This window comes from Myotis myotis, unplaced genomic scaffold, assembly GCF_014108235.1.
Source record: "Myotis myotis isolate mMyoMyo1 unplaced genomic scaffold, mMyoMyo1.p scaffold_m19_p_19, whole genome shotgun sequence".
In the NCBI taxonomy this organism is placed as follows: Eukaryota; Metazoa; Chordata; class Mammalia; order Chiroptera; family Vespertilionidae; genus Myotis; species Myotis myotis.
The window spans coordinates 8,368,973-8,393,259 of NW_023416323.1; the positions used below are offsets into that span (position 1 = coordinate 8,368,973).

Below are 24,287 nucleotides of genomic sequence, written 5' to 3' on the forward strand. Positions count from 1 at the left end.
ATTCTTCTGCGTGCCAACCCTAATTTTTTGAGAACATGTTACGCCTACTTGATATCTCTTAAGGTGTACATATGTGAAGAACCTTGAAGAAATAATAAAATTCATTTGAGTGACAAAAACACAGTATATAATGATGAAAAATACATTTATTTTTTAATGTATACATGTACACTGATAGTCCGACAGAAAACTTTATGACTCCGTTTGATATTATCAGTGGGACTTTTGCTGCTGCATCACTGATGACAGAGATTTTACATCAGGTTTATATTTTATGACCTTCAGAGATATGCATGAGCTACTACTTTCATCCATCAGGCTACTCCTATTACGAGACTTAACAAAATTCATCACTGAGAACAAAGATTCACAAGCGTATGTGGATGAAACCAAAACACTGGTCGGATCTAGGAAGGCAGGGAGAGTTAAGGCAGAGGCATAGAAATTGCTCTTCACCTCTCTCGTCAATCCATGTCTATGGTCTTTTTTTATTTTTTAAAAAAACTTTATTTTCACAGAATACATTTCACATTAAAGATTCTCATAGTGGCATGTTCTCAAAAAATTAGGGTTGGCACGCAGAAGAATTTTGAGTCAGAGATTTTGCTGGTTTGGGCACGCACTCACAAAAAGGTTGCCCACCCCTGTACTAGAGGAATCCACTAGGGAAAAATAACAATTTATTATTCAAAGTTTTATATTTGTGGATATTATTTTGGGACAAGTAAAATGAACATATTTGAGGAGTTAAGTCTGTTTAGAACATGTAATATTTTGATACCTCTACAGGGGTACCTCTTCTCTGCATGGAACTTCTCTATATTCAGAAGTTCTCCAGGCTCTTTTACCCAGGCTTTAGAAATTAGTAATGTGAAATATCAGCATTTCCTAACTTTAAAGTTTCCCGAAGACATATAACCATCAGTAACGATATCAACTAAACAAAGGGGGAAAGCTTTCAAACATTAAGTGCTGCATAAGTTTCTGTAGTTTTTACTTATTAATTAATAGTTTTTCCTTTCTCCGTAACTCCTAGGACAAATATAGCAGTTTGATTGGGTATTGAGAGTAATAAAACTGAATTCCCTTTAAGAGTTCAGTAAATTATAATGCAAAAGCTCATATATAATGTTCAGTTACATTGTGAGTCTTGAGAAGCTGGAGGACAACCTCATTCACTCGCCAGAATGTGGAACTCTGTCTCACAATTTCTTGGATACAATTCCTCTCAAACCTTTTCCTCACAGATTAAATTCTAAAACTAGCCAGGTGATTAGGAGAAAAGATTTATCTCACCAGTGGACTTATCTGTTATTTCCTCCTTATTGTGAGATGAATGGCATGACAGAGCAGAGGCAAAGAGGTGTACAATCAATTTTCAAGGTAATAAGTCAAGAAGACCAGAGCTTCCACAGCATGGTAACAGCTTTGCAGATGCCCACATTGTGATTGTTGAATTAACAAAGCCCAGCAAAGGTGAAAGCCGACAGTGCCAAGAGGCCTGCCTTGGCAGCTTTCTGCAATGCATCCTTTTGAACATAGTCAGTACCAACTTGTCCAAGGCCCCAATGACTATGGAGAGAGAGGACCGCAGCCAGGGAGTAGTCCATCGCAGTAGAAGGATTCAAATACGCAGCTGGAAGTAGGCCCAGGAGCAATACACTGACAACCCTCTCACCAGTCCAGTGGAGAGACGCAGCCTTGGAACCAGAATGACGGCTGGGTGACAGGTGAATGTGCTGTATTCCACACCATCCTGGGGTGGGTTGGTCCTGGAGAAATGCTGAGATTTGAGCAGGTCTGACCACTGGGGTTCGGAGGAAGAGAGCTCGGCCTCCTCAGGCATGTCTATGGTCTTTAAGATAACTTGTTATGTAAAATTATTTATTTATCTAAGATGCACCTACACTGAATTTATCTGAAAAATAAAAAAGTCGATATTAAGAAAAAAATTGTAAATGGAAGTTTATAAGAGAGGGTTTCGCGTGCCAGCAAAAGTTACTGGCGTGCCATGTTTGGCACGTGTGCTAGGGGTTGCCCACCCCTGCTCTAGTATTTTTATGGTTTCCCATCTTATGTTTAAGTCCTTTATCCATTTTTAGTTTATTTTTGTGTATGGTGTAAGTTGGTGGTCTAGTTTCATTTTTGTGTATGTATCTGTCCAATTTTCCCAACAGCATTTATTGAAAAGGCTGTCTTGACTCCATTGTATGTTCTTGCCTCCTTTGTCAAATATTAATTGAGCATAGTGGTTTGGGTTGATTTCTGGGTTCTCTATTCTACTCCATTGATCTATATGTCTGTACTTGTGCCAGTACCAGGCAGTTTTGAGAACAGTGGCTTTGTAATACAGCTTGATATCTGGTATTGAGATCCCACCTACTTTGTTTTGATTTTGCAGGATTGCTGCAGCTATTCGGGGTCTTTTTTATTCCAGATGAATTTTTGGAGAGTTTGTTCTATGTCTGTGAAATATTCTGTTGGTATTTTAATGGGGAGTGCATTGAATCTATAGATTGCTTTGGGTAATATGGACATCTTGATGATGTTGATTCTACCAATCCGTGAACAGGGTATGTTCTTCCATCTGTTTAAGTCTTCCTCTATCTCCTTTTTCAGTGTCCTGTAGTTTTCCAGGTATGGGTCTTTTACCTCCTTAGTCAAGTTTATTCCTAGGTATCTTATTTTTTTTTGTTACGATAAGTACTTTATATGTTTTGGATATTAACCCCTTATCAGATGTATCATTAGCAAATATGTTCTCCCATTCACTGGGTTTGTTTTCAATTTGATGGTGGTTTCTTTTGCCCTGTAGAAGCTTTTAATTTTGATGTAGTCCTATTAGTTTATTTTCTCCTTAGTTTCCTTTCTCCTAGGAGATGTGTCTGTAAACATATTGCTGCGTGAGATGTCTGAGATTTTATTGCCTATGTTTTCTTCTAAGATTTTTATGATTTCATGTCTTGCATTTAAGTCTTCTCTCCATTTTTAGTTTACTGTTGTGTATGGTGTAAGTTGGCGGTCTAGTTTCATTTTTTTTTTTGCATGTGTCAGTCCAGTTTTCCCAACACCAATTATTGACGAGACTGTTTTTACTCCATTGTATGTTCTTGCCTCCTTTCTCAAATATCAATTGACCATAATGGTGTGGGTCAATTTCTGGGGTTTCTGTTCTGATCTATTGGTCTATATGCCTATTCTGATGCCAGTACCAGCCTGTTTTGGTTATAATGGCTTTGCAGTATAGTTTGATATCCATTATTATGATCCCTCTTCTTTCTCAAGCTATTCAGGGTCCTGTTTGGTTCCATATAAATTTTTGAAGTGTTTGTTTTAACTCTGTGAAGTATACCATTGGTATTTTACTTTTATTTCATTTTATTTTTTAAAATTTATTTTTATTTATCTCAGAGAGGAAGAGAGAGGGAGTTAGAAACATCAATGATGAGAGAGAATCATTGATCAGCTGCCTCCTGCACGCCCCCTACTGGGATTGAGCCTGCAACCCGGGCATATGGCCTGACTGGGAATCTAACAATGACCTCCTGGTCCATAGGTCAACACTCAAACCACTGAGCCACGCTGGCTGGGTCTACCATTTTTATTTCAATAGGGACTGTGTTGAATCTATAGATGTTAATTCTTTCAATCCATGAACATGGTATATGCTTCCATTGTTTGTATCTTCCTCTATTTCTTTTTTCAATGTCCTATAGCAGTGGTTCTCAACCTTTTTAATGCCGTGACCCTTTAATACAGTTCCTCATGTTGTGGTGACCCCCAATTTCATCGCTACAAATTGAACATAATTAAAGCATAGTGATTAATCACAAAAACAATATGCAATTATATATGTGTTTTTCAGTGGTCTTAGGTGACCCTTGTGAAAGGGTTGTTCGACCCCCAAATGGGTCGCGACCCACCGGTTTAGAACCACTGTCCTGTAGTTTTCCAAGTACAGGTCTTTTAATTCCTTGGTTAAATTTATTTCAAGTAGGTATCTTATTTTTTTGTTGTTGTTGCAATGGTAAATGGGATTGCTTTTTTAGTTTCTTCTTATAACAGTTTATTATTGATGTATAAAAATGTCATTCATTTGTGGATGTTGATTTCGTAACCTGCTACTTTTCTGAATTCATTTACTAAGTCTAGTAGTTTCCTGATGGATTCTTTAGGGTTTTCTATGTACGATATCGTGTCATCTGCGAATAATGAGCATTTTACTTCCTCCTTTCCAATTTGGATGCCTTTTATCTTTTCTTCTTGTCTGATTGCTGTTGCTAAGACTTCCAGAACTATGTTGAGTAAGAGTGGTGAAAGTGGACATCCCTGTCTTGTTCCTGTTCTTAAGGGAAACACAGTTTTTGCCCATTGAGTATTATGTTTGACTGTAGGTTTGTTGTATATGGCCTTTATTATGTTGAGGTATGGTTCCTCTATTCTTACTTGACTGAGAGATTTTATCAAAAAAGGGTGCTGTATTTTGTCGACTGGGTTCTCTGCATCTATTGATATGAGTATGTGGTTTTTATCTTTCAATTTGTTTATGTGATGTATCACATTTCGTGTGAATATGGTACCAGCCTTGCATCCCTGGAATAAATCCCACTTGGTCATGGTGTATGTGTTTGTTTGTTTTTTTTAATTTGTGATTTATTTATTTATTAAAAAAATGTTTTTTTATTGATTGAGGCATTACATATGTGTCTTTATCGCCCCATTGCCCCCCCCAGTCCCCCACTCATGCCCTCAACCCCCCTGGTGTCTCTGTCCATTGGTTAGGCTTATATGCATGCATACAAGTTCTTTGGTTGATCTCTCCTCCTTACCCCCACCCTCCCCTACCTTCCCTTTGAGGTTTGACGGTCTGATAGATGCTTCTCTGTCTCTGGATCTGTTTTTGATCATCAGTTTATGTTGTTCATTATTTTACCTAATAATAGACAAACATGTAAATTGACCATCCCTCTACTATGCTCACCAGCCAACCAGGAGAGTATGCAATTAACCCAACAAAGATGGTGGTTAATTTGCATATGTAGGCACAAAGTGGCGGAGCGAAGACTGAAGGCTCTGGCTGGAGCAGGGAAGCAAAGGCCTGGGTCCTGGGTGCCGGAGGAAAACCGGTGCCGGCAGCCAGAGGAAGGGAAGGCCTATTGCACGAATCTCTTCGTGCTACAAGCCTCTAGTATTCTATAAATGAGTGAGATCATGTGATACTTATCTTTCTCTGACTGGCTTATTTCACTTAGTATAATGCTTTCCAGTTCCATCCATGCTATTGCAAATGGTAAGACTCCTTCTTTTTTACTGCAGTGTAGTATTCCATTGTGTAGTTGTACCACGGTTTTTTAATCCACTCATCTGCTGATGGGCACTTAGGCTGTTTCCAAATCTTAGCTATGGTGAATTGTGCTGCTATGAACAGGGGTGCATATATCCTTTCTAATTGGTGTTTCTAGTTTCTTGGGATATATTCCTAGAAGTGGGATCACTGGGTCAAATGGGAGTTCCATTTTTAGTTTTTTGAGGAAACTCCATACTGATTTCCACAGTGGCTGCACCAGTATGCATTCCCACCAGCAGTGCACTAGGGTTCTTTTTTCTCCACATCCTCACCAGCACTTGTTGATTTGTTAATTTGTTGATGATAGCCATTTGACAGGTGTGAAATGGTACCTCATTGTCATTTTGATTTGCATATCTCGGATGATGAATGACTTTGAGCATGTTTTCCTATGTCTCTTGGCCTTCTTTATGTCTTCTTTTGAAAAGTATCTATTTAGGTCTGTTGCCTATTTTTTGATTGGGTTGTTTATCTTCCTTTTGTTAAATTGTATGAGTTCACTGTAAATGTTGGAGATTAAACCCTTATTGGTGATAATATTGGCAAATATGTTCTACCACGAAGTGAGCTTTCTTGTTGTTTTGTTGATGGTTTCTTTTGCTGTGCAGAACCTTTTTATTTTGATGTAGTCCCACTTGTTTATTTTCTCTCTAGTTTCCATTGCCCTAGGAGCCATATCGGTGAAGAAATTGCTTCAGCATGTGTCTGAGATTTTGCTGCCTGTGGATTCCTCTAGTATTTTAATGGGTTTTTGTCTTATGTTTAAGTCCTTTATCCATTTTTAGTTTATTTTTGTGTATGGTGTAAGTTGGTGGTCTAGTTTCATTTTTTTTGTATGTATCTGTCCAATTTTCTCAACACCATTTATTGAAGATACTGTCCTGACTCCATTGTATTTTCTTGCTCCTTTGTCAAATATTAATTGAACACAGTGGTTTGGGTCAATTTCTGGGTTCTCTATTCTTTTCCATTGTTCTTGTGCCAGTACCAGGCAGTTTTGAGAACAGTGGCTTTGTAATACAGCTTGATATCTGGTATTGAGATCCCACCTACTTTGTTCTGATTTTGCAGGATTGCTGCAGCTATTCAGGGTCTTTTTTTTTATTCCAGATGAATTTTTGGAGAGTTTGTTCTATGTCTGTGAAATATTCTGTTGGTATTTTAATGGGGAGTGCATTGAATCTATAGCTTGCTTTGGGTAGTATGGACATTTTAATGATGTTGATTCTATCAATCCCTGAACAATGTATGTTCTTCCATCTGTCTATGTCTTCCTCTATCTCTTTTTTTCAGTGTCTTGTAGTTTTCCGAGTACAGGTCTTTTACCTCCTTAGTTAAAGTTATTCCTAGGAATCTTAATATTTTTGGTGCGATGGTAAATGGGATTTTTTTAAAGTCTCTCTTTCTGTAAGTTCACTACTGGTGTATAGAAATGCCAGATTTCTTTGCATTAATTTTGTATCCTGCTACATTGATTAATTCATTTATTAAGTCTAATAATTTTTTGATGGAGTCTTTAGGTTTTTCTATGTACAGTATCATGTCATCTGCGAATAATGACAGTTTTATGTCTTCTTTTCCAATTTGGATACCTTGTCTACTTGCTATAGCTAGCACTTCCAGAACTATGTCAAACAGGAGTGGTGAAAGTGGGCATCCCTGTCTTGTTCTTGTTCTTAGGTGAAATGCTTTTAGATTTTGCCTATTGAGTATGATCTTGGCTGTAGATTTGTCATATAAGGCTTTTATTATGTTGAGGTATGATCCCTCTGTTGCCATTTTGCTGAGGATTTTTATCAAGAAAGGGTGTTGGATTTTGTCAAATGCTTTTGCTGCATCAATTGAAATGAGTATATGATTTTTATCTCTCAATTTGTTTATGTGATATAGCACATTTATTGATTTCCAGACATTGTATCATCCTTGCATCCCCAGGATAAATCCTATTTGGTCATGGTGTGTGATCTTTCTGATTTAATGCTGGATCCGATTTGCTAGAATTTTGTTGAGGATTTTGGCATCTATGTTCATGAGGGATATTGGCCTTTAATTCTCTTTCATTGTGTGGTTTTCAGCTGATTTTGGTATTAGGGTAATGCTGGCTTCGTAGAATGAGCTTCGACATGTTCCTTCCTCTTGAATTTTTTGGAATAGGCTGAGGAGGATAGGTTTTAGTTCTTCCTTGAATGTTTGGTAAAATTCCCATGTGAAGCTGACTCTCCCAGGCTTTTGTTTGCTGGAAGCCTTTTTATGACTGCTTCAATTTCTTCCGTAGTTATTGGTCTGTTGAGATTTTTAGATTCTTTCTGGTTGAGTTTTGGAAGGTTGTATTTTTCTAGAAATATGTCCTTTTCCTCTGGGTTGTCTAGTTTGTCGGAATAGAGTTGTTCATAGCTGTTTTTAACAATCCTTTGTATTTTTGTGGGGTCCGTTGTTATTTTGCCTCTTTTCATTTCTGATTTTGTTTATCTGGGTCCGCTCTCTTTGCTTCTTGGTGAGCCTGGCTTTAGGTTCATCAATCTTGTTTATCCTTTCAAAGAACCAACTCTTCGTTTCATTGATCTTTTGCATTGTTTTTTTTTGGTCTCTATGTCATTTATTTCTGCTCTGATCTTTATTATCTCCTTCCTTCTGCTCACTCTGGGCTTTTCTTGTTGCTCTCTTTCTAATTCTTTGAGTTGTAGAGTTAGATGACTTACTACCATTTTTTCTTAATTTTTTTAGGTAGGCCTGTAGAGCAATAAACTTCTCTCTCAGGACTGCATTCAATGTGTCCCATAGATTTTGGATTGTTATGTTTTCATTGTCATTCATTTCCAGGACGTTTTTATGTATTTTTTTTTTTTAATATATTTTATTGATTTTTCACAGAGAGGAAGGGAGAGAGACAGAGAGTTAGAAACATCGATGAGAGAGAAACATCGATCAGCCGCCTCCTGCACATCTCCTACTGGGGATGTGCCCGCAACCCAGGTACATGCCCTTGACCGGAATCGAACCTGGGACCTTTCAGTCCACAGGCCGACGCTCTATCCACTGAGCCAAACCGGTTTTGGCAACCAGGACGTTTTTAATTTCTTCTTTTATCTCTTTGGAAACCCAATCATTGTTTAATAGCATGCTATTCAGCTTTCAAGTGTTTGAGTTTTTTTATTGTGGTTTGTTCCTAATATTATGCCATTGTTGTCTGAGAAGTTGCTTGATATGATTTCAATCTTCTTGAAAATGGAGAGACTTTGCCTGTGGCCCAATATGTGCTCTATCTTTGAAAATGTCCCATGTGCACTCGAGAAGAACGTATATTCCATGGTTTTGGGGTGAAATGTTCTGAAGATGTCTGTTAAGTCCATCTGATCTAGTGAGTCATTTAGGATTGATGTTTCTTTGCTGATTTTTTGTCTAGAGGATTTATTTAGTGATTTCAGGGGGCTATTAAAGTCTCGTACTATAATTGTATTGTTGTCGATCTCTCCCTTGATATCTTCCAGGAGTTTTTTTTTATGTATTTGGGTACATATATGTTAATCAGGGTTATATCCTCATGTTGTATCGATCCCTTTAGTATTATGGTGTGGCCTTCCTTATCTCTTGTGTTGGCCTTCACTCTGAGGTCTAAATGAAAAAAAAAAAAAAAAAAAGCAAGCTGGGGTAGCAATACTTCAGATATAAGTATTGCTACCCCAGCTTTTTTTTTTTTTTTTTTTCCATTTCCATTTGCCTGAAAGATATTTTTCATCTCTTCACTTTCATTCTTGTGAGTCCCTTGTTCATTCTTGTGGGTCTCTTGTAGACAGCATATATATGGGTCATGTTATTTTTATCTATTCAGCCACTTGATGTCTTTTTTTAAAAAAATATATTTTATTGATTTTTTTTTTTACAGAGAAGAAGGGAGAGGGATAGAGAGTTAGAAACATCGATCAGCCGCCTCCTGCACATCTCCTACTGGGGATGTGCCTGCAACCGAGGTACATGCCCTTGACCGGAATCGAACCTGGGACCCTTCAGTCCGCAGGCCGACACTCTATCCACTGAGCCAGACCAGTTAGGGCCACTTGATGTCTTTTTATTGGAGCATTTAGTCCATTTATGTTTAAAGTTATTGATAGGTGCTTGTCTGTAGCCATATTTATTTTTTGTGCCTCTGTTCCTTCTTCCCTTTGTATTTCCTCTTTTTACACCAGTCCCTTTAGCATTCATTTCTTGCATTGCTGGCTTCGTAGTGATAAATTCCCATAGTTGTTTTTTTTTGTTTTTTTTTTTTTTTTTTTTGTCCGCGAAGGTCCTTATTTACCTTTCAATTTTAAATGATAGCGTTGCTAGATAGAGTATTCTTGGATTTAGTCCCTTGCTTTGCATCACTTTGTAAATTTCATTCCATTCTTTTCTGGCCTGATGTGTTTCTATTGAGGAATCATTTTTTAATCTAATGGGAGGTCACTTGTACGTAACTTTCTATCTCTCTCTTGCAGCCTTTATGATTCTCTTTTTGTCCTGAACATTTGCCATCATAATTATGATTTTTCTTGGTGTGGGTCTTTTCTGGTTCATCTTGTATGGGACTCTCTGTGCTTGTGTGACTTTATTCTTCCCCACATCCGGGAAGTTTTCTGACATTATTTCTTCAAATAGGTTTTCTAACCCTTGTTCCTCTTCCTGTTGTTCTGACACCCCTATTATTCATATGTTGCTTCATTTCATGTTGTCCCAAAGGGCCCTTAGGCTCTCCTCCTGTCTTTTAATTTTTTTCTCCAATTGCAGTTCAGTTTGGGTGTGTTTTGCTTCCTTGTCTTCTTATTCGCTAATTCGGTCATCCACTTCTCCTAGTCTTCTGTTGAAACTTTCCACGGTGTTTTTGTATTGCAGCTATATCATTCTTTATTTCTTCTTGATTCTTACATAAGTTGTTGATTTTTTCATCCATCTGGTTTATGAACTGTATGACCCTTATTCTGAATTCTTTTTCTGACAGATTGCATGCCTCTATTTTACTTAGCGGCTTTTCTGGTGATTCCTACTTTTCTTTCCTTTGGTGGCTTCTTTGTCTACCCATTTTTGCTCTCACCGAAGGATCTAGGTGTGTGGTCATGCAGGGGTTGCTCCTTGGGTGGCAGTGGCTCCTTGGGTGGCGACCGCTCCTCAGACTGTTGCAGCAGTGTCTGCTCCTCAGTTGGCGGTGGCTCCTCTGGTGGGTGCTGTTCTCAGCAGTGGTGGCTCCTCTGGCTGGTGGGGGCAGGGTGCTTGTGCAGCTCCTGCTTCTTGGACAGGATCAGGCTGCTCATGAGGCTGCTGCTCCTTGGACGGGGGCTGGCTGCACACAGCTACTGCTCCTCAGACTGGGGCAGGCTGCTGATGGGGCTCCTGCTCCACAGGAGGAGGCAGGCTTCTTGCACGGCTGCTGCTCCTGGGATGGGGGCAAGCTACTTGTGAGCTGCTGCACCTCAGGTGGGGGCGGACTGCTCTCGGGGGCTGCCACTCCTCGGACAGTGGTGGGTTGCTCCCAGTTCTGCTCCTCCTCGTACAGGGGTAGGCTGCTTGCACAGTTGCTGCTCCTCAGATGGGGGCGGGCTGCTCATGCGACTGCTGCTCCTTGGACGGGGGCGGGCTGCTTGTGTGCTGCTGCTCCTCAGATGGGTACGGGTTGTGTATGGCTCCTGCTCCTTGAATGGGCGTGGGCTGCTCATGTGACTGCTGCTTCTCGGACGGAGGTGGGCTACGCTCAAGGCTGCTGCTCATCGGATGGAGGAGGCTGGCCATTCGCACAGCTGCTGCTCCTTAGATGGGGCATGCCGCGTAAGGCTGCCACTCCTTGGCCTGGGGTGGGCTGCTCATGGGGCTGGTGCTCCTCGGACAAGAGTGGGCTGCTCATGTGGCTGCTTCTTGCGTGGTCACAGTGCCCTTAGCTAAAGTGTTGGGCCAGTCAGAGGGTAACATGCTTCGGAACTCACAGGACCCTTCACCTGGGGTGGCTGGTGTCTCAGTGACCGTGAGACCACACCCGAGGCCTCTGAGGAAGAGCCGGCCACTCCAGGACTATTTGCAATGCTAGCAGAGGCTGCCTAGTTAGGCGAGCCTGGTTAGCCTACCCCCAAAGGTCCTGCAGGATCTAACTATTCCTCACTCACACACCCACACGACCACACACTCCTCTTTTCTCAGTCACTCACGCTCTCTCTCTCACTGCTGCCTTCTTCCTGCCTCTGTAGTTGTTTCTGGAGTGTTATTGACCCATTCATGAATGGAATCTCCTCTCCAGGTATCTGCTTATGTGGCTTTCTCTCGAGCATATTGGCCAAACAGGATAAAATTCACCTTGACAAGACATGACACAAAGGGAACAAAACACGAATGTACTCACAACACTGATAACCCCAATATAAGTGACCACCAGAGAAAAGAGAATTAGGGGAAAGAAAAGAGAGCACAAATGATATCGAAGAGAGAAAACATGGTATGAGAGAAAAGAAAAATAAGAAAAAGGAAAAAAATATATATATTTGGGGAGAAAACACCAGAGAACAAACAGGTAAACCAGAACATACAAACACCAAGTACCCAGTAAAGAGGGTGGGGGCAGAATCTTATATGCAGAAAGTAAGGTTAAGAATTGGATAAATATGGAGAGGACCTCCGTTCTGTATAGAGGAAGTAGAAAGAGGATGAATGGATAAGAAGAAAGAGAAAGAGAAGAAAATAATAATAATAAAAATTAAATTGATTAAAAAGTAGGATTAAAAAATAAAGTAAAATAAAATGAAAAAGTGAAGTGTCATTCCTTTGGCTGGTTTTAAGATCCCTCTCTTCTGTACTGTGTGTGGGACTGAGGGCCTCTCTTTAGGCCAGCCAGGGGGACTATTCCGATTTTTTAAAAAAATTATTCTTTGTGCCACTCACGGTGTAGTCTGGGTGTGGCTGTATTTGTTGCCTGGAGACTGCAGAGAGGGGCTATCTCTTCAGGAGAAAATGGCTATGTAGGTCGCGCGTGTCAGGTATGACTCAGTGCCAGACTTGCGGTCACCTGTCCTGGACCCTCTCCTCACGCCAGCCTCTCCCCAGACTCCACAAGTCCTGTACCTCCTCCTGCACCTCAGCCACAGGTGAGTGTTTGTGTTTGAAAGGTCCTATGAACTAGGTTCAGTGAACAAAAGCAAAGACCAAAAAGAGGGGAAAGAACTGTGCCTGTGTGAACCCCTCTCCTCCCTGCACAGTGCGGTCTGGGCAGCCATCCAGAATGCCCCCTCTGGGCTCAGTCTCTATGACTGTGGACCCAGATCTGGAATCCCCTGCTACCAGAAGTCCTGCAGACCTTTCCACAGTCAAGTCAGATGCTGTGGCATGCACACATGCCACAAAGGACAAGGCCTCAGTGCCATGCAGTTTGCCTCTGACCCTGTGGGCTTAGAGGTCTCAGTTCTCTCCAGCCCAGGTCCCTGATTTATACTGTTCTCCAGGTGTCCTCTTTCCTTCCTGGCTGGGGATTGTCTCACCAGCTGTATATACTTCACCAATTCCAGGTGGATGTTATTTGATTTAGTTGCTTGTTCTATCTGCTCTGGGTCAAGGCTCGGGACACATCCGTCTATTCCACTGCCATTTTGTCTCTGTGTATGATCTTTTTAATATATTGCTGGATCCTATTTGCTAATATTTTGTTGAGGATTTTAGCATATGTGTTCATCAGGCATATTGACCTGTAATTTTCTTTCTTTGTCGTGTCTTTATCTGGTTTTTGAATTAGAATAATGCTGGCTTCATAAAAAGAGCTTGGAAGTGTTCCTTCCTCTTGAATTTTTTGGAATAATTTGAACAGGGTAGCTGTTAGTTCTTTGAATGTTTGGTAAAACTCATCTGTAAATCCATCCAATCAAGGACTTTTGTTTGCTGGAAGTTTTTTTAGTGCTTCAATTTCATCAGTTGTTATTGGCCTCCTCAGGTTTTCTGATTCTTCCTGATTGAGTTTTGGAAGATTGTATATTTCTAGAAATTTGTCCATTCCATCTACATTGTCCAGCTTGTTGGCATATTTGTTCATAGTATTTATATTTCTTCGGTGCCTGTTGTTATATTGCTTCTTTCATCTCTGATTTTATTTATTTGGGTCCTCTCTTTTTGTTTCTTGATGATTCTGGTTAGCAGTTCATCGATCCTGTTTATCTTTTCAAAGTAAACACTGGATTTACTTTGGATCCCACTCTTGGATTTATTGCTCTTTTGTACTGTTTTTTGTTGGTTTGTTTGGCTTTTTGTCTCTATGTCATTTATTTCTGCTCTGCTCTTTATTATTTCCTTCCTGCTTTCTCCAGGTTTTTCTTGCTGTTCTCTAATTCATTTTGTTTTAGGATTAGATAGTTTATTAGTCCTTTTTCTTGTTTCTTGAGGTAGGCCTGTAGTGCTATGAACTTCCCTCTCAGGACTGCTTCTGCCATGTCCCATAGGTTTTGGGTGGTTGTGTATTCATTTTCATTTGTTTCCAGGAAGTTTTTGATTTCTTGTTGATCTCATTGGTAACCCATTCATTGGTTTAGCTTCCATGTATTTCAGTGTTTTAGAATTTTTTTAATTGTAGTTGATTTCTAACTTTATCCCATTGTAATCTGAGAAGATGCTTGGTTTTATATCAATCTTCTTGAATTTGTATAGACTTGTTTTGTGCCCTAACATGTGGTCTATCTTTAAGAATGTTCCAAGTGCACTTGAGAAGAATGCATATTCTGTTGCTTTAGGGTGAAATGTTCTGTAAATATTGGTTAGATCCATCTGATCTAGTGTGTCTTTTAAGTCCTCTGTTTCTTTGTTAATAGTTTGTCTGGAATATCTATGCAGTGATGTCAGTGGGGTGATAAAGTCTCCCACTATGACTGTTGTTGTTAATCTCTCTCCTAATGTTCATCAAGAGTTTTTTAATGTACTTGGATGCTCCTATATTGGGTGCATATATGTTTACGAGGGTTATATTTTCTTGTCAAATCATTCCCTTTAGTATTATGAAGTGGCCTTCCTTGTCTCTTGTTATGGCCTTTGTTTTGAAGTCTATTCTGTCTGACATGAATATTGCTATGCCAGGTTTTTTTCCCCCTTTCCATGTGTATGACTCATCAAAGAGAAACAAAGAGAGAGGATCCAAATAAATAAAATCAGAAATGAAAGCAGAGAAGTAATCACTGACACTACAGAACAACTATATGCCAACAAGTTTGACAATGGGGATGAAATGGATAAATTCCTAGAAAATACAGTCTCCCAAAACTGAACAGGAAGAATCAGAAAACCTGAATAGGCCAATAACAACTGATGAAACAGAAGCAGTTATTAAAAAAATCCCAGCACACAAAAGCCCAGGTTCAGATGGCTTCACAGGGCAGTTTTACCAATCGTAGAAAGGAGAACTAACACCTATACTCCTCAAGCTATTTCAAAAAATCCAAGAGGAAGGTACACTTTCAAGCTCTTTTTATGAGTACATCATTATCCTAATTTGAAAACCACATAAAGACACTAAAAAGAAAGAGAATTACAGGCCAATATTCCCGATAAACAGATGCTAAAATCCTCAACAAAATATTAGTAAATCGGATCAAGCAATATATTAAAAAGATCATACACCAACCAAGTGGGATTTATTCCAGGGATGCAAGGCTGGTACAATATTTGTAAATCAATAAATGTGATATATCACATAAACAAATTGAAAGACAAAAATTACATGGTCATATCAATAGATGCAGAAAAAGCATTTGACAAAATCCAACACCTATTTTTGATAAAACTTTCAGCAAAGTGGGAATAGAGGGAGCATATCTCAACATGATAAAGGTCATATATGACAAACCTATAGTGAACCTATGAGCAAAAACTAAAACCATTTCCACTAAGAGCAGGGACAAGACAGGGATGTCCACTCAACTCTTATTCAATGTAGTACTGGGAATCCTAGCTATGCAGTTGGACAAGAAGAAGAAACAAAAGGCATCCAAATTATAAAGGAGGAAGTGAAACTCATTATTTGCAGATGACATAGAAAACCCTAAAGACTCCACCAAAAAACTGCTAGATTTAATAAATGAATTTGGCAATGTACCAGGATACAAAATCAACACCCAAAAATCAACACCCATTATTGATACACCAATAATGAATTCTCAGAAAGAGAAACTAAACAAACAATCCCACTTTGCATTGCAACAACAACAAAAAAGCAGATATTTAGGAATAAACTTAACCAAGGGTGGCAAAAGACTTGTACTCAGAAAACTACAGGACGTTGAAAAGATAGAAGAAGATATAAACAAGTTGAAGAATATACCGTGTTCATGGATTGGTAGAATTAACATCATCAAAATTTCCATACTACCAAAGGTGATCTACAGATTCAATGCAATTCCTATTAAAATAACAACAACATATTTTACAGAGCTAGAACAAATACTACCCAAAATTATATGGAATCAAAAAGAACCTGATTTTCTTGAACATTAACTTACCAGACACTGAATAAGTGCACAAATTAATAAGCATAACACTTGTTCTCTGAAAGTGAAATATTTCCTGTTTTTCACACTAAACAAGTCAGTATAAGACCAATGACATGGCAATCGGTAGCTAAAATATTTGCTGCTAGTATTAGTGGAGAGAAATGGTGCACTTGTGCATAAGGAGCATAAGTCATGTAAGGTGCGTAAGGGAAATGAATGCAACATGATTATAATAATCAGTCATTAGCAAATGTTGTAGTTATTAATAATTATGTATAATGGAATATTGTAAAAATTAAGTAATGAAATTTTTATTAAAACGTTTCTTACGTACCATTACATTGGCTGGGCCCCAAAAATATTCGTTGTGGGTCACATGTGGCCCACGGGCGGCAGTTTGACATGGTTGTCCTAAACATTTGCCATCCTGAGACCTTTCATTCAGGAAAGAAGGGCAGGTTCATTAACCCTTCACTCAATAAGAAATCACCTGCTAAATTTGGAAGTCAAGTATTGAAGTAATTATTTATGATTGCTTTCATTCAACCAAGAAACATCTATTAAGCACTTACATTGTTCCAGAGTTCTCAGAGCTGAGGAAGGAACAATGAATGAAACCGACAAAATTCCCTGCCCTCAAAATTAGGGATTGCTGGGGGGGGAGTGCAGGAGACTGACTGCAGAGGGCCTGACGGAATAATCCGGGGTACAGAAATGTTCCACATGTGATCTTGGTAGTAGCTACACTCTGTATACACTTGTTAGAAGTTACTGAATTGTGTACTTAAAATGGGTGAATTTTATTGTATGGCTAATATACCTCAATAAATTTTTTTTTTGAAAAAAAAAAAAAAAAGAACCTGAATAGGTGCAGTAATCTTGAGAAAGAAAAAAAGTGGGAGGAATCACAGTACCAGATTTTAAGTTCTACTACAAAGCCACTGTAATAAAAATAGTCTGGTACTGGCACAAGAACAGGCATATAGAACAGAACAGAAACCCCAGAAATCGTTCCAAGCCATTATGCTCAATATTTGACAAAGGAGACAAGAGCATACAATAGAGTCAAGACAGTCTCTTCAATAAATGGTATTGGGAAAATTAGATACATGCAAAAAAAAAAATGCAACTAGACTGCTAACTTCCATCATACACAAGAATAAACTGAAAATGGATAAAAAACTTAAATGTATGCTGTGAAGCCTTAAAAATCCTAGAAGAAACAATAGGCAGCACAATCTCAGACATCTCGCATAGCAATATGTTTACAGATACATCTAGGGCAATGGAAACTAAGGAGAAAATAAACAAATGGGACTACATTAAAACTAAAAGCTGCACAGCAAAAGAAACCATCAACAAATTGAAAAGGGAGCCCACAGTATGAGAGAACATGTTTGGCAATGATATATCTGATAAAGGGTTAATATCCAAATTATATAAGGAATTTATACAACTTAGCAAAAGGAGGACAAACAATCCACTAAGAAAATGGTCAAAGGACCTAAATAGACACTTCTCCAAAGAGGTCATACAGATGGCCAAGAGTCATATGAAAAAATGCTCACAGTCACTGATCATCAGAGAGATGCAAATTAAAACGACAATGCAGTGTCACCTCACACTTTTCAACAAATGACAAGCGCTGGCAAGGATGTGGAGAAAAGAGGACCCTAGTACACTGCTGGTGGGAATGTAGATCAGTGCAACCATTATGGAAAACAGTATAGAGCAGTGGTCGGCAAACTCACTAGTCAACAGAGCCAAATATCAACAGTACTTCTTCAAAATAGACTCGCCCAGGCCGAAAACTGACTTCTGCACATGGGCCACGAAGTTTCAACCACACTGAATGCACGCCTGCACATGGTATTTTGTGGAAGAGCCACACTCAAGGGGCCAAAGAGACGCATGTGGCTTGCGAGCCACAGTTTGCTGACCATGGGTATAGAGTTTCCTCAAAAAATTAAATATGGAACTGGCAGTTGACCCAGTGATCCCACTTCTAGGCATATATCCTACAAAACCCGAAACACCAATCAGAAAGAATATATGCACCCCTATGTTCATAGCAGCATTATTTACTACGAGAGGCCCAATGCATGAAATTTGTGCATGAGTAGGCCTTCCTTCCTCTGGCTGCTGGCACCGGCTTCCCTCCAGCCACTGTAGGCACCCGGGACCTGGCCTTCCCTCGCAGAGGGAGGCCCTGGTAACCTGCCACAGCCCGCTGGTCAGTTGCAGCCACGGCAGCTTGCCTCGACCCTTGTAGCCCTGGCTTCATCTGGAAGGTTGTCTGGAAGGATGTCTGGTCTAATTAGCATATTACACTTTTATTATTATAGACTAGAGGCCTAGTGCACAAAAATTTGTGCACTGGCAGAGAGGGTGTCCCTCAGCCCCACTTGTGCCCTCTCACAGTCTGGGACCCCTCGGGAGATAATGACCTGCTGGCTTAGGCCCCCTCCTGGGTGGCAGAGGGCAGGCCCAATCTCTAGGTGCAGCCCCTGGTCGGGCTCAGAGCAGGGCTGATTGGGGAGTTGGGGCACTGCCACCTGTCATGCACAGAGCAGGGCGGATCGGGAGGTTGCGATGCCACCCCCAGTCACTCTCAGGGTAGGGCTGATTGGGGGGTTGGGGCACTGCCCCCTGTCACACTCAAGGCAGGGTCGATGGGGAGGTTGTGGCACCACCCCCTGTCACGCACAGAGCAGGGCGAATCAGGGGGTTGTGGCGCCACCCCTTTCACATACAGAGCCGGCCGATTAGGGGGTTAGGGTGCTGCCCCCTGTCACGCACAGAGCAGGGTCCATCCAGGGGGTTAGGGCTCCGTACCCTGTCACACACAGAGCAGGGCTGATCAGGGGGTTGGGGAGCTCCCCCCTGTCACGCACAGAGTAGGGAGTTGGGGCACTGCACCCTGTCACACACAGAGCAGGGCCAATCGGGGGTTGGGGCTCCGTACCCTGTCACACACAGAGCAGGGCCGATCAGGGGGTTGGGGAGTTCCCCCATCACCCAAAGAGCAGGGCCAATCAGGGGGTTGGGGCACTCCCCCCCGTCACACCAGGGCAGGGCCGATGGGGAGGTTGTGGCTCCACCCCGTCACACACAGAGCAGGGCCCATGGGGGGGTTGGGGCGCCGCACCCTGTCACACACAGAGCAGGGCGGATCAGGGGGTTGGGGCGCCTTCCCCTGTCACGAGCAGAGCAGGGTGGATAGGGAGGTTGTGGCCCCGCCTCCTGTCACACACAGAGCTGCAGGGCGATCAGGGGGTTTGGGTGCTGCCTTCTGTCACGCTGCTCCAGGGGCCAGGAGGCCTCGCTGCTCCTCTGATCCTGGTGCTAGGAGGCCTCGCGGCTCTGCTTGACACAGGGGTAGTGAGGCCTCACTGCTCCGCTGATCCCAGTGCTAGGAGGTCTCGCAGCTCCGCTGATCCCGGTGCCGGGAGGCCTCGCAGTTCCGCTGATCCCAGGGCGTGAGGCCTCGCGACTCCGCTGATCCCGGGTTTGGGAGGCCTCGCGGCTTCGCTGATCCCAGTGCTGGGAGGCATATTACCCTTTTACTATATAGGATAGAGGCCTGGTGCACTGGTGGGGGCTGGCTGCGTTGCCCTGAAGGGTGTCCTGGATCAGGATGGGGGTCCCCACTGGGGTGCCTGGCCAGCCTGTATGAGGGGATGATGGCTGTTTGCAGCTGGTCACACCCCTTCAGGGTGGGGGTCCCCACTGGGGTGCCTGGCCAGTCTGGGTGAGGGGCTGAGGGCCGTTTTCAGGCTGGTGGGTGACTGAAGCTCCCAACCTCTCCTTTTATTCTTTTTTTTTTTATTATTATTATTCTGGGATTTATTTACCTTCTATGGCTGTCACTGGAACTGAGAGCTGGCTTTACCTCTGAGGCTCAGCTCCAGCTCTGAAACCTCGGCTGCTGAAAGCAGGTATCTGGCTTGTTTGGCTTCTATAATTGAAACACTGTTGCAACTCCAGCTCAGCTGGCTGGCTGAAAGCATGGGGATTGTTTTAGCTTCTATAATTGCAACAATGTTTCTTAAACTGCAAGCTCAGAGGCCGGCAGCGGTAGTCGGGGAACCTTGGCTTCCTCCTTCACTGGAGCAAGCAAGCCTCCTGTTCGCTTCAGCTGCCTGGCTGCCGGCCACCATCTTGGTTGGCAGTTAATTTGCATATCGCCCTGATTAGCCAATGGGAAGCGTGTTGGAGGTACGGTTAATTACCATGTTTGTCTATTATTATATAGGATAGCTAAGATCTGGAAACAGCCCAAGTGCCCATCAGTAGATTAGTGGATAAAAAAAGCTGTGGTACATTTATACCATGGAATACTGTGCAGCAGTAAAAAACCCTTTGAGACCATATGTTGGGACCTGGAGAGTATCATGCTAAGTGAAATAAGACAGTCAGAGAAAGTCACATATCACATGATTACACTCATGTGGAATCTAAGTAACAAAATAAACTGATGAAAAGAGTCGATTCAGATACATGGAAGCATGGAACAGAGTGCAGAATCTCAGAGGGAAGGCTAGGGTGGGTGGGTGGATGGGAGGTAATCAGTCAAAGACCTTGTATTCATATATGCATAACCCATGGACATAGACAGTAGGGTGCTGAAAGCTTGGGGTGGGGGATGTGGGGCCTGGAGGCAGTCAATTGGGGAAGAAGGGGGGCATATGTAATACTTTCAACAATAAAGAATTATTAAAAAAAAAAATACCTGCAAAAACCCTAAATAAACAAACGAACAACAAAAAAACCTTACAAAATAAAATACCTGCAAAAAAAACCCAAACAAACAAACAAAAACCATAGCTGAGGAAAAAAAATAAGTTTATAATTATATGGATCTAGAACCTCTCGCATAGAGCATTTTTGTCAAATATCTAGATTTATCTACTTTAGTATTATTGCTAAACCAGGAAGGCTGGTTTGTTTGAGAAAGATTTATCATCTTGTAAACTTTGTTTTATTCTGAAATTTACCGAGATATTTAAAAACAACTTTAAAAAGTCTCAGCACTAATGGCAACACTACTTGTGTCATTTGACTTATGAATAGCACACACTTGTAGAAGCCTTAATTTGTAGATAATAAATTTCACTTATTCTACACACTTACTTGTATACACACATACTTAATATACATGTCACTTTTTTCAAAATGGCAAACATAAATAAAAATATGTCCACAATACTTAGTTGAATATTATCATCTTATAAATCTAAATTTGTTCATTTTATTTAGTTGTAAGCATTTAATTATTTGTGCCTTCTGTAGTTGTGTGTGATCATTAATATACTTAAATATAACAGTTGGTCATTATCCATTTTTGGCATAATGTATAAATGTGTTGTCCATAAGTTTTATTTGAGGAATGGTAGAGTCGTTTTTTATAAATATATATATATATATATATATCTTAATATAGAGAGCACTGAGTTTGACAGAGATATGAACCATCACCTATATCCTCCTGCTTAGTGTGTATTTTAGGAATGGGAGCAAGTGACAGGAAGAGGAGTGTAACAAAGGTAATTCTAATATAACTCATTTGGAGCTTTGTGAAAGGCATAGTCTCATGGTTCTGTTTTCTCCTCTCCAGCACTGCCTTTTCCAGATGCTGTGCCTCTCCAAGATAGGAATCCAGGAGAGGATTAATAATTTCATATAGCCATAAAAATCATGGCTCAGGTAACTTGGTGTTTTCTCCTTTCACTTTTTTTTGTTTTTGTTTTGTTTTTACATAGTATGTGCATATTTGCATTCCTTATTTCTGAAACTTCCTTCCTAACTGACCCCATTCAGGAATATGCTCCCCAGTTTATTCCATTCTTATAAATGACTAGAGGCCTGATGCACGAAATTTGTGCAAGGGGCTCAGCCCCTGCAGCCATGGTGGCTGCCTCGGTCCTTGCAGCCCCGGCTTCATCTGGAAGGTCGTCCAGACAAGTGTCTGGACAATTGTTCTGCTGTTCGGCCATCTGGTCTAATTAGCATATTATGCTTTTATTATTATAGACTAGAGGCCCAGCGCACGAATTTGCGCACAGGTAGGGTCCAGCCAGTTCGGTCTTAATCAGGGCAGATCGGGGCTGGGCCTGTGAGGAGGAGATGGTGGGAGGTTGGCTGGCCAACCCTGATCGGGCTGATCAGGGCCGGGCCAGCTGGGGGAAGGGGCCATGAGTAATTGGCCGGTGGGCCCTGCCCCCGATTGGGGTTGGGGGGCTAACTGGGGGCGGGGCCTGCCATGGGGAGGGGCAGTGGGCTGGCTGGCCCAGCCCCCACCCCTGAATAGGGTGTGGGTGCTGATTGGGGACCAGCTGCCTGGGGAAGGGGCAATGGGTGGTTGGCTGGCTGACCCTGACCCTGATTGGGGTGGTGGGGGCCCACAGGGTATGGGCTTGGCTGGGGGGAGGAGCTGTGGGAGGTTGACCAGCCAGCTCTGCCCCCTATTGAGTTGGGGGGGCTATCAGGGGTGGAGCTGGCCAGGGGTAGGGGCTGAAGGCCAATCAGGGTGGTGGGGGCCCATCAGGGGCATGGCCAGCCGGGGGAGGATCTGCAGGAGGTTGGCCGCCCAGCCCCGACCCCTATTGGGGTGGGGGGTGCCATCATGGAAGGCTGGCCAGGGGGTGGGGCTGCAGGCCTATCATGGTGGGGAGGGCTAATTAGGGGCAGGGCTGGCCAGTGGGAGGGGAAGGGGCATTTGGCTGGCCACCCCACTCTTGATCAGGGTGGGAGAGTTCGATCAGGGGCAGGCCAGAAGCAGAGGGGTCATGAGGTTGGCCTGCCAGCCCCACGCCCCATGGCCTGATCAGGCCACTTCACTAGTTTGGTCTTGATGCGGTTCCGGCATGACTACCACAGGCCTTTTATGATATAGAATAGATGCACGAAGATTTGTGCAAGAATGGGCCTTCCTTCCCCTGGCTGCCAACACTGCCTTCGCTCTGGCCGGAGCCACCTTTCTGCCTTCGCTCCAGCTCGGAGCCGCCTTTCCGCCTTCCCATGCTGCCCAGGGGCCTGGAGCAGCTGGGGCAGTGTGTAACACCCGCATCGTCACCATGTTGATGATGCAAGTGTCCCACCCCACCGCTTGGCACCTGCATATGCAAATTAACCTGCCAGCTTTGTTGGATTATTTGCATACTCACTCCTGATTGGCTGGTGGGTGTCATGAAGGTACAGTCATTTTGCATCATTCCCTTTTATTAGTGTAGATAGTGTCGTCTCTAAGTATGTCTGTCTAATCTAACCTATATTTATATACTTATTCATGAATTTATTGAACATCTTTAACTAGAATCACTGAGTGATACAGCAAAAGAAAATTTCCCGATTTTACAAGATAGAGAAGAATGTTAAATGGTACTATACCTGAGAAAACTTTGATCTATTCTTTAGACCTAAATTTCCCAGTTAAGCAAGGTAGGAGTTGGTTTTGACTCTGCTCAGTCTCCATAAATTGAAAATCCAGGCTTTGTGAGCTTTGTGATTAAGGATTGAATACAGAGAGACCATGGATCTTCCCTGGGAATCCATAATTGATACCAATAATATAGGTGATTTTGAGATTCAATATTGTGTGCTAATCTTGAATGTTTAAGTTTGAATTAATCTTTTCCATCTTTATGTTGCTTAAGACAAGAAAAAGTCATGTTCATTATGTTCATCATCTTGATTAATAATAAGACAGATCATCATTCACATGAAAAAGCTATTGAGAATTATAAACTCCCCAAATCAAGAAATGCTTATGAGATTTTTATATAACCTACAATGTTCAAATATTCATGCCATTAAGTCAAGATATATTGATTATTTGGAGCAATTCTGCAGCCTGTTAAAAATACTTACTAAATTATTAGTAACAAGGAAAATGCCTATGATGCAATATTCTAATATAACAACAAACTTGAAGTTTTAATATATTCATTTTTTTGCAAATCTTATTTTATAATAGATATAAGATTTTACAGAAACATTTACCCAGTTATTTTTCTTATTTCTATTTTAGTACATTTTTTATTTTTTAATTATAGTTGATATATAATATTATATTAGTTTCAGGTGTACAGCATACCTTTTAGGCATTGCTCACCCTGATAAAACTGGTAACCATCTGACACCATACATAGTTATTACAAATTTTGACTACATTCCCTATGTTATATTTTACATGATTATTCTGTAACTACTAATTTGTACTTCTTAGTCCTTTCATCTTTTTCACCCATGCTCCTAATCCTCCCTCCCATCTGTCAACTGTCAAAATGTTCTCTGAATCTTTGATTCTATTTCTATTCTGCATGTTCATTTATTTTGTTTTTTAGAAATCATATGAAATTTTTCTTTGTCTGACTTATTTCACTCAGCACAAAACTCTTTAGGTCTATTCATGTTATTGCAGATGGCAAGATTTCATTCTTTTTTTTTTTATAATTGAGTCATATCTC

The 24,287-nt window shown here is 41.4% G+C and overlaps 1 protein-coding gene and 1 pseudogene across 2 annotated transcripts in view; one reads left to right on the forward strand and one right to left on the reverse strand.

Moving 5' to 3' along the window:
- LOC118674044 (zinc finger protein 420) overlaps window positions 1–24,287 on the forward strand; it is a 70,400-nt gene that overhangs the window by 5,665 nt on the left and 40,448 nt on the right. For both annotated transcript variants that reach the window (XM_036345211.1, XM_036345212.1), the window contains one exon: window positions 21,437–21,525. In XM_036345211.1, the coding sequence (XP_036201104.1) occupies window positions 21,517–21,525 (9 nt within the window). In that variant the 5' untranslated portion in view covers window positions 21,437–21,516. The remainder of the gene's footprint in view (window positions 1–21,436; window positions 21,526–24,287) is intronic.
- On the reverse strand, window positions 666–11,104 carry LOC118674729 (annotated as a pseudogene).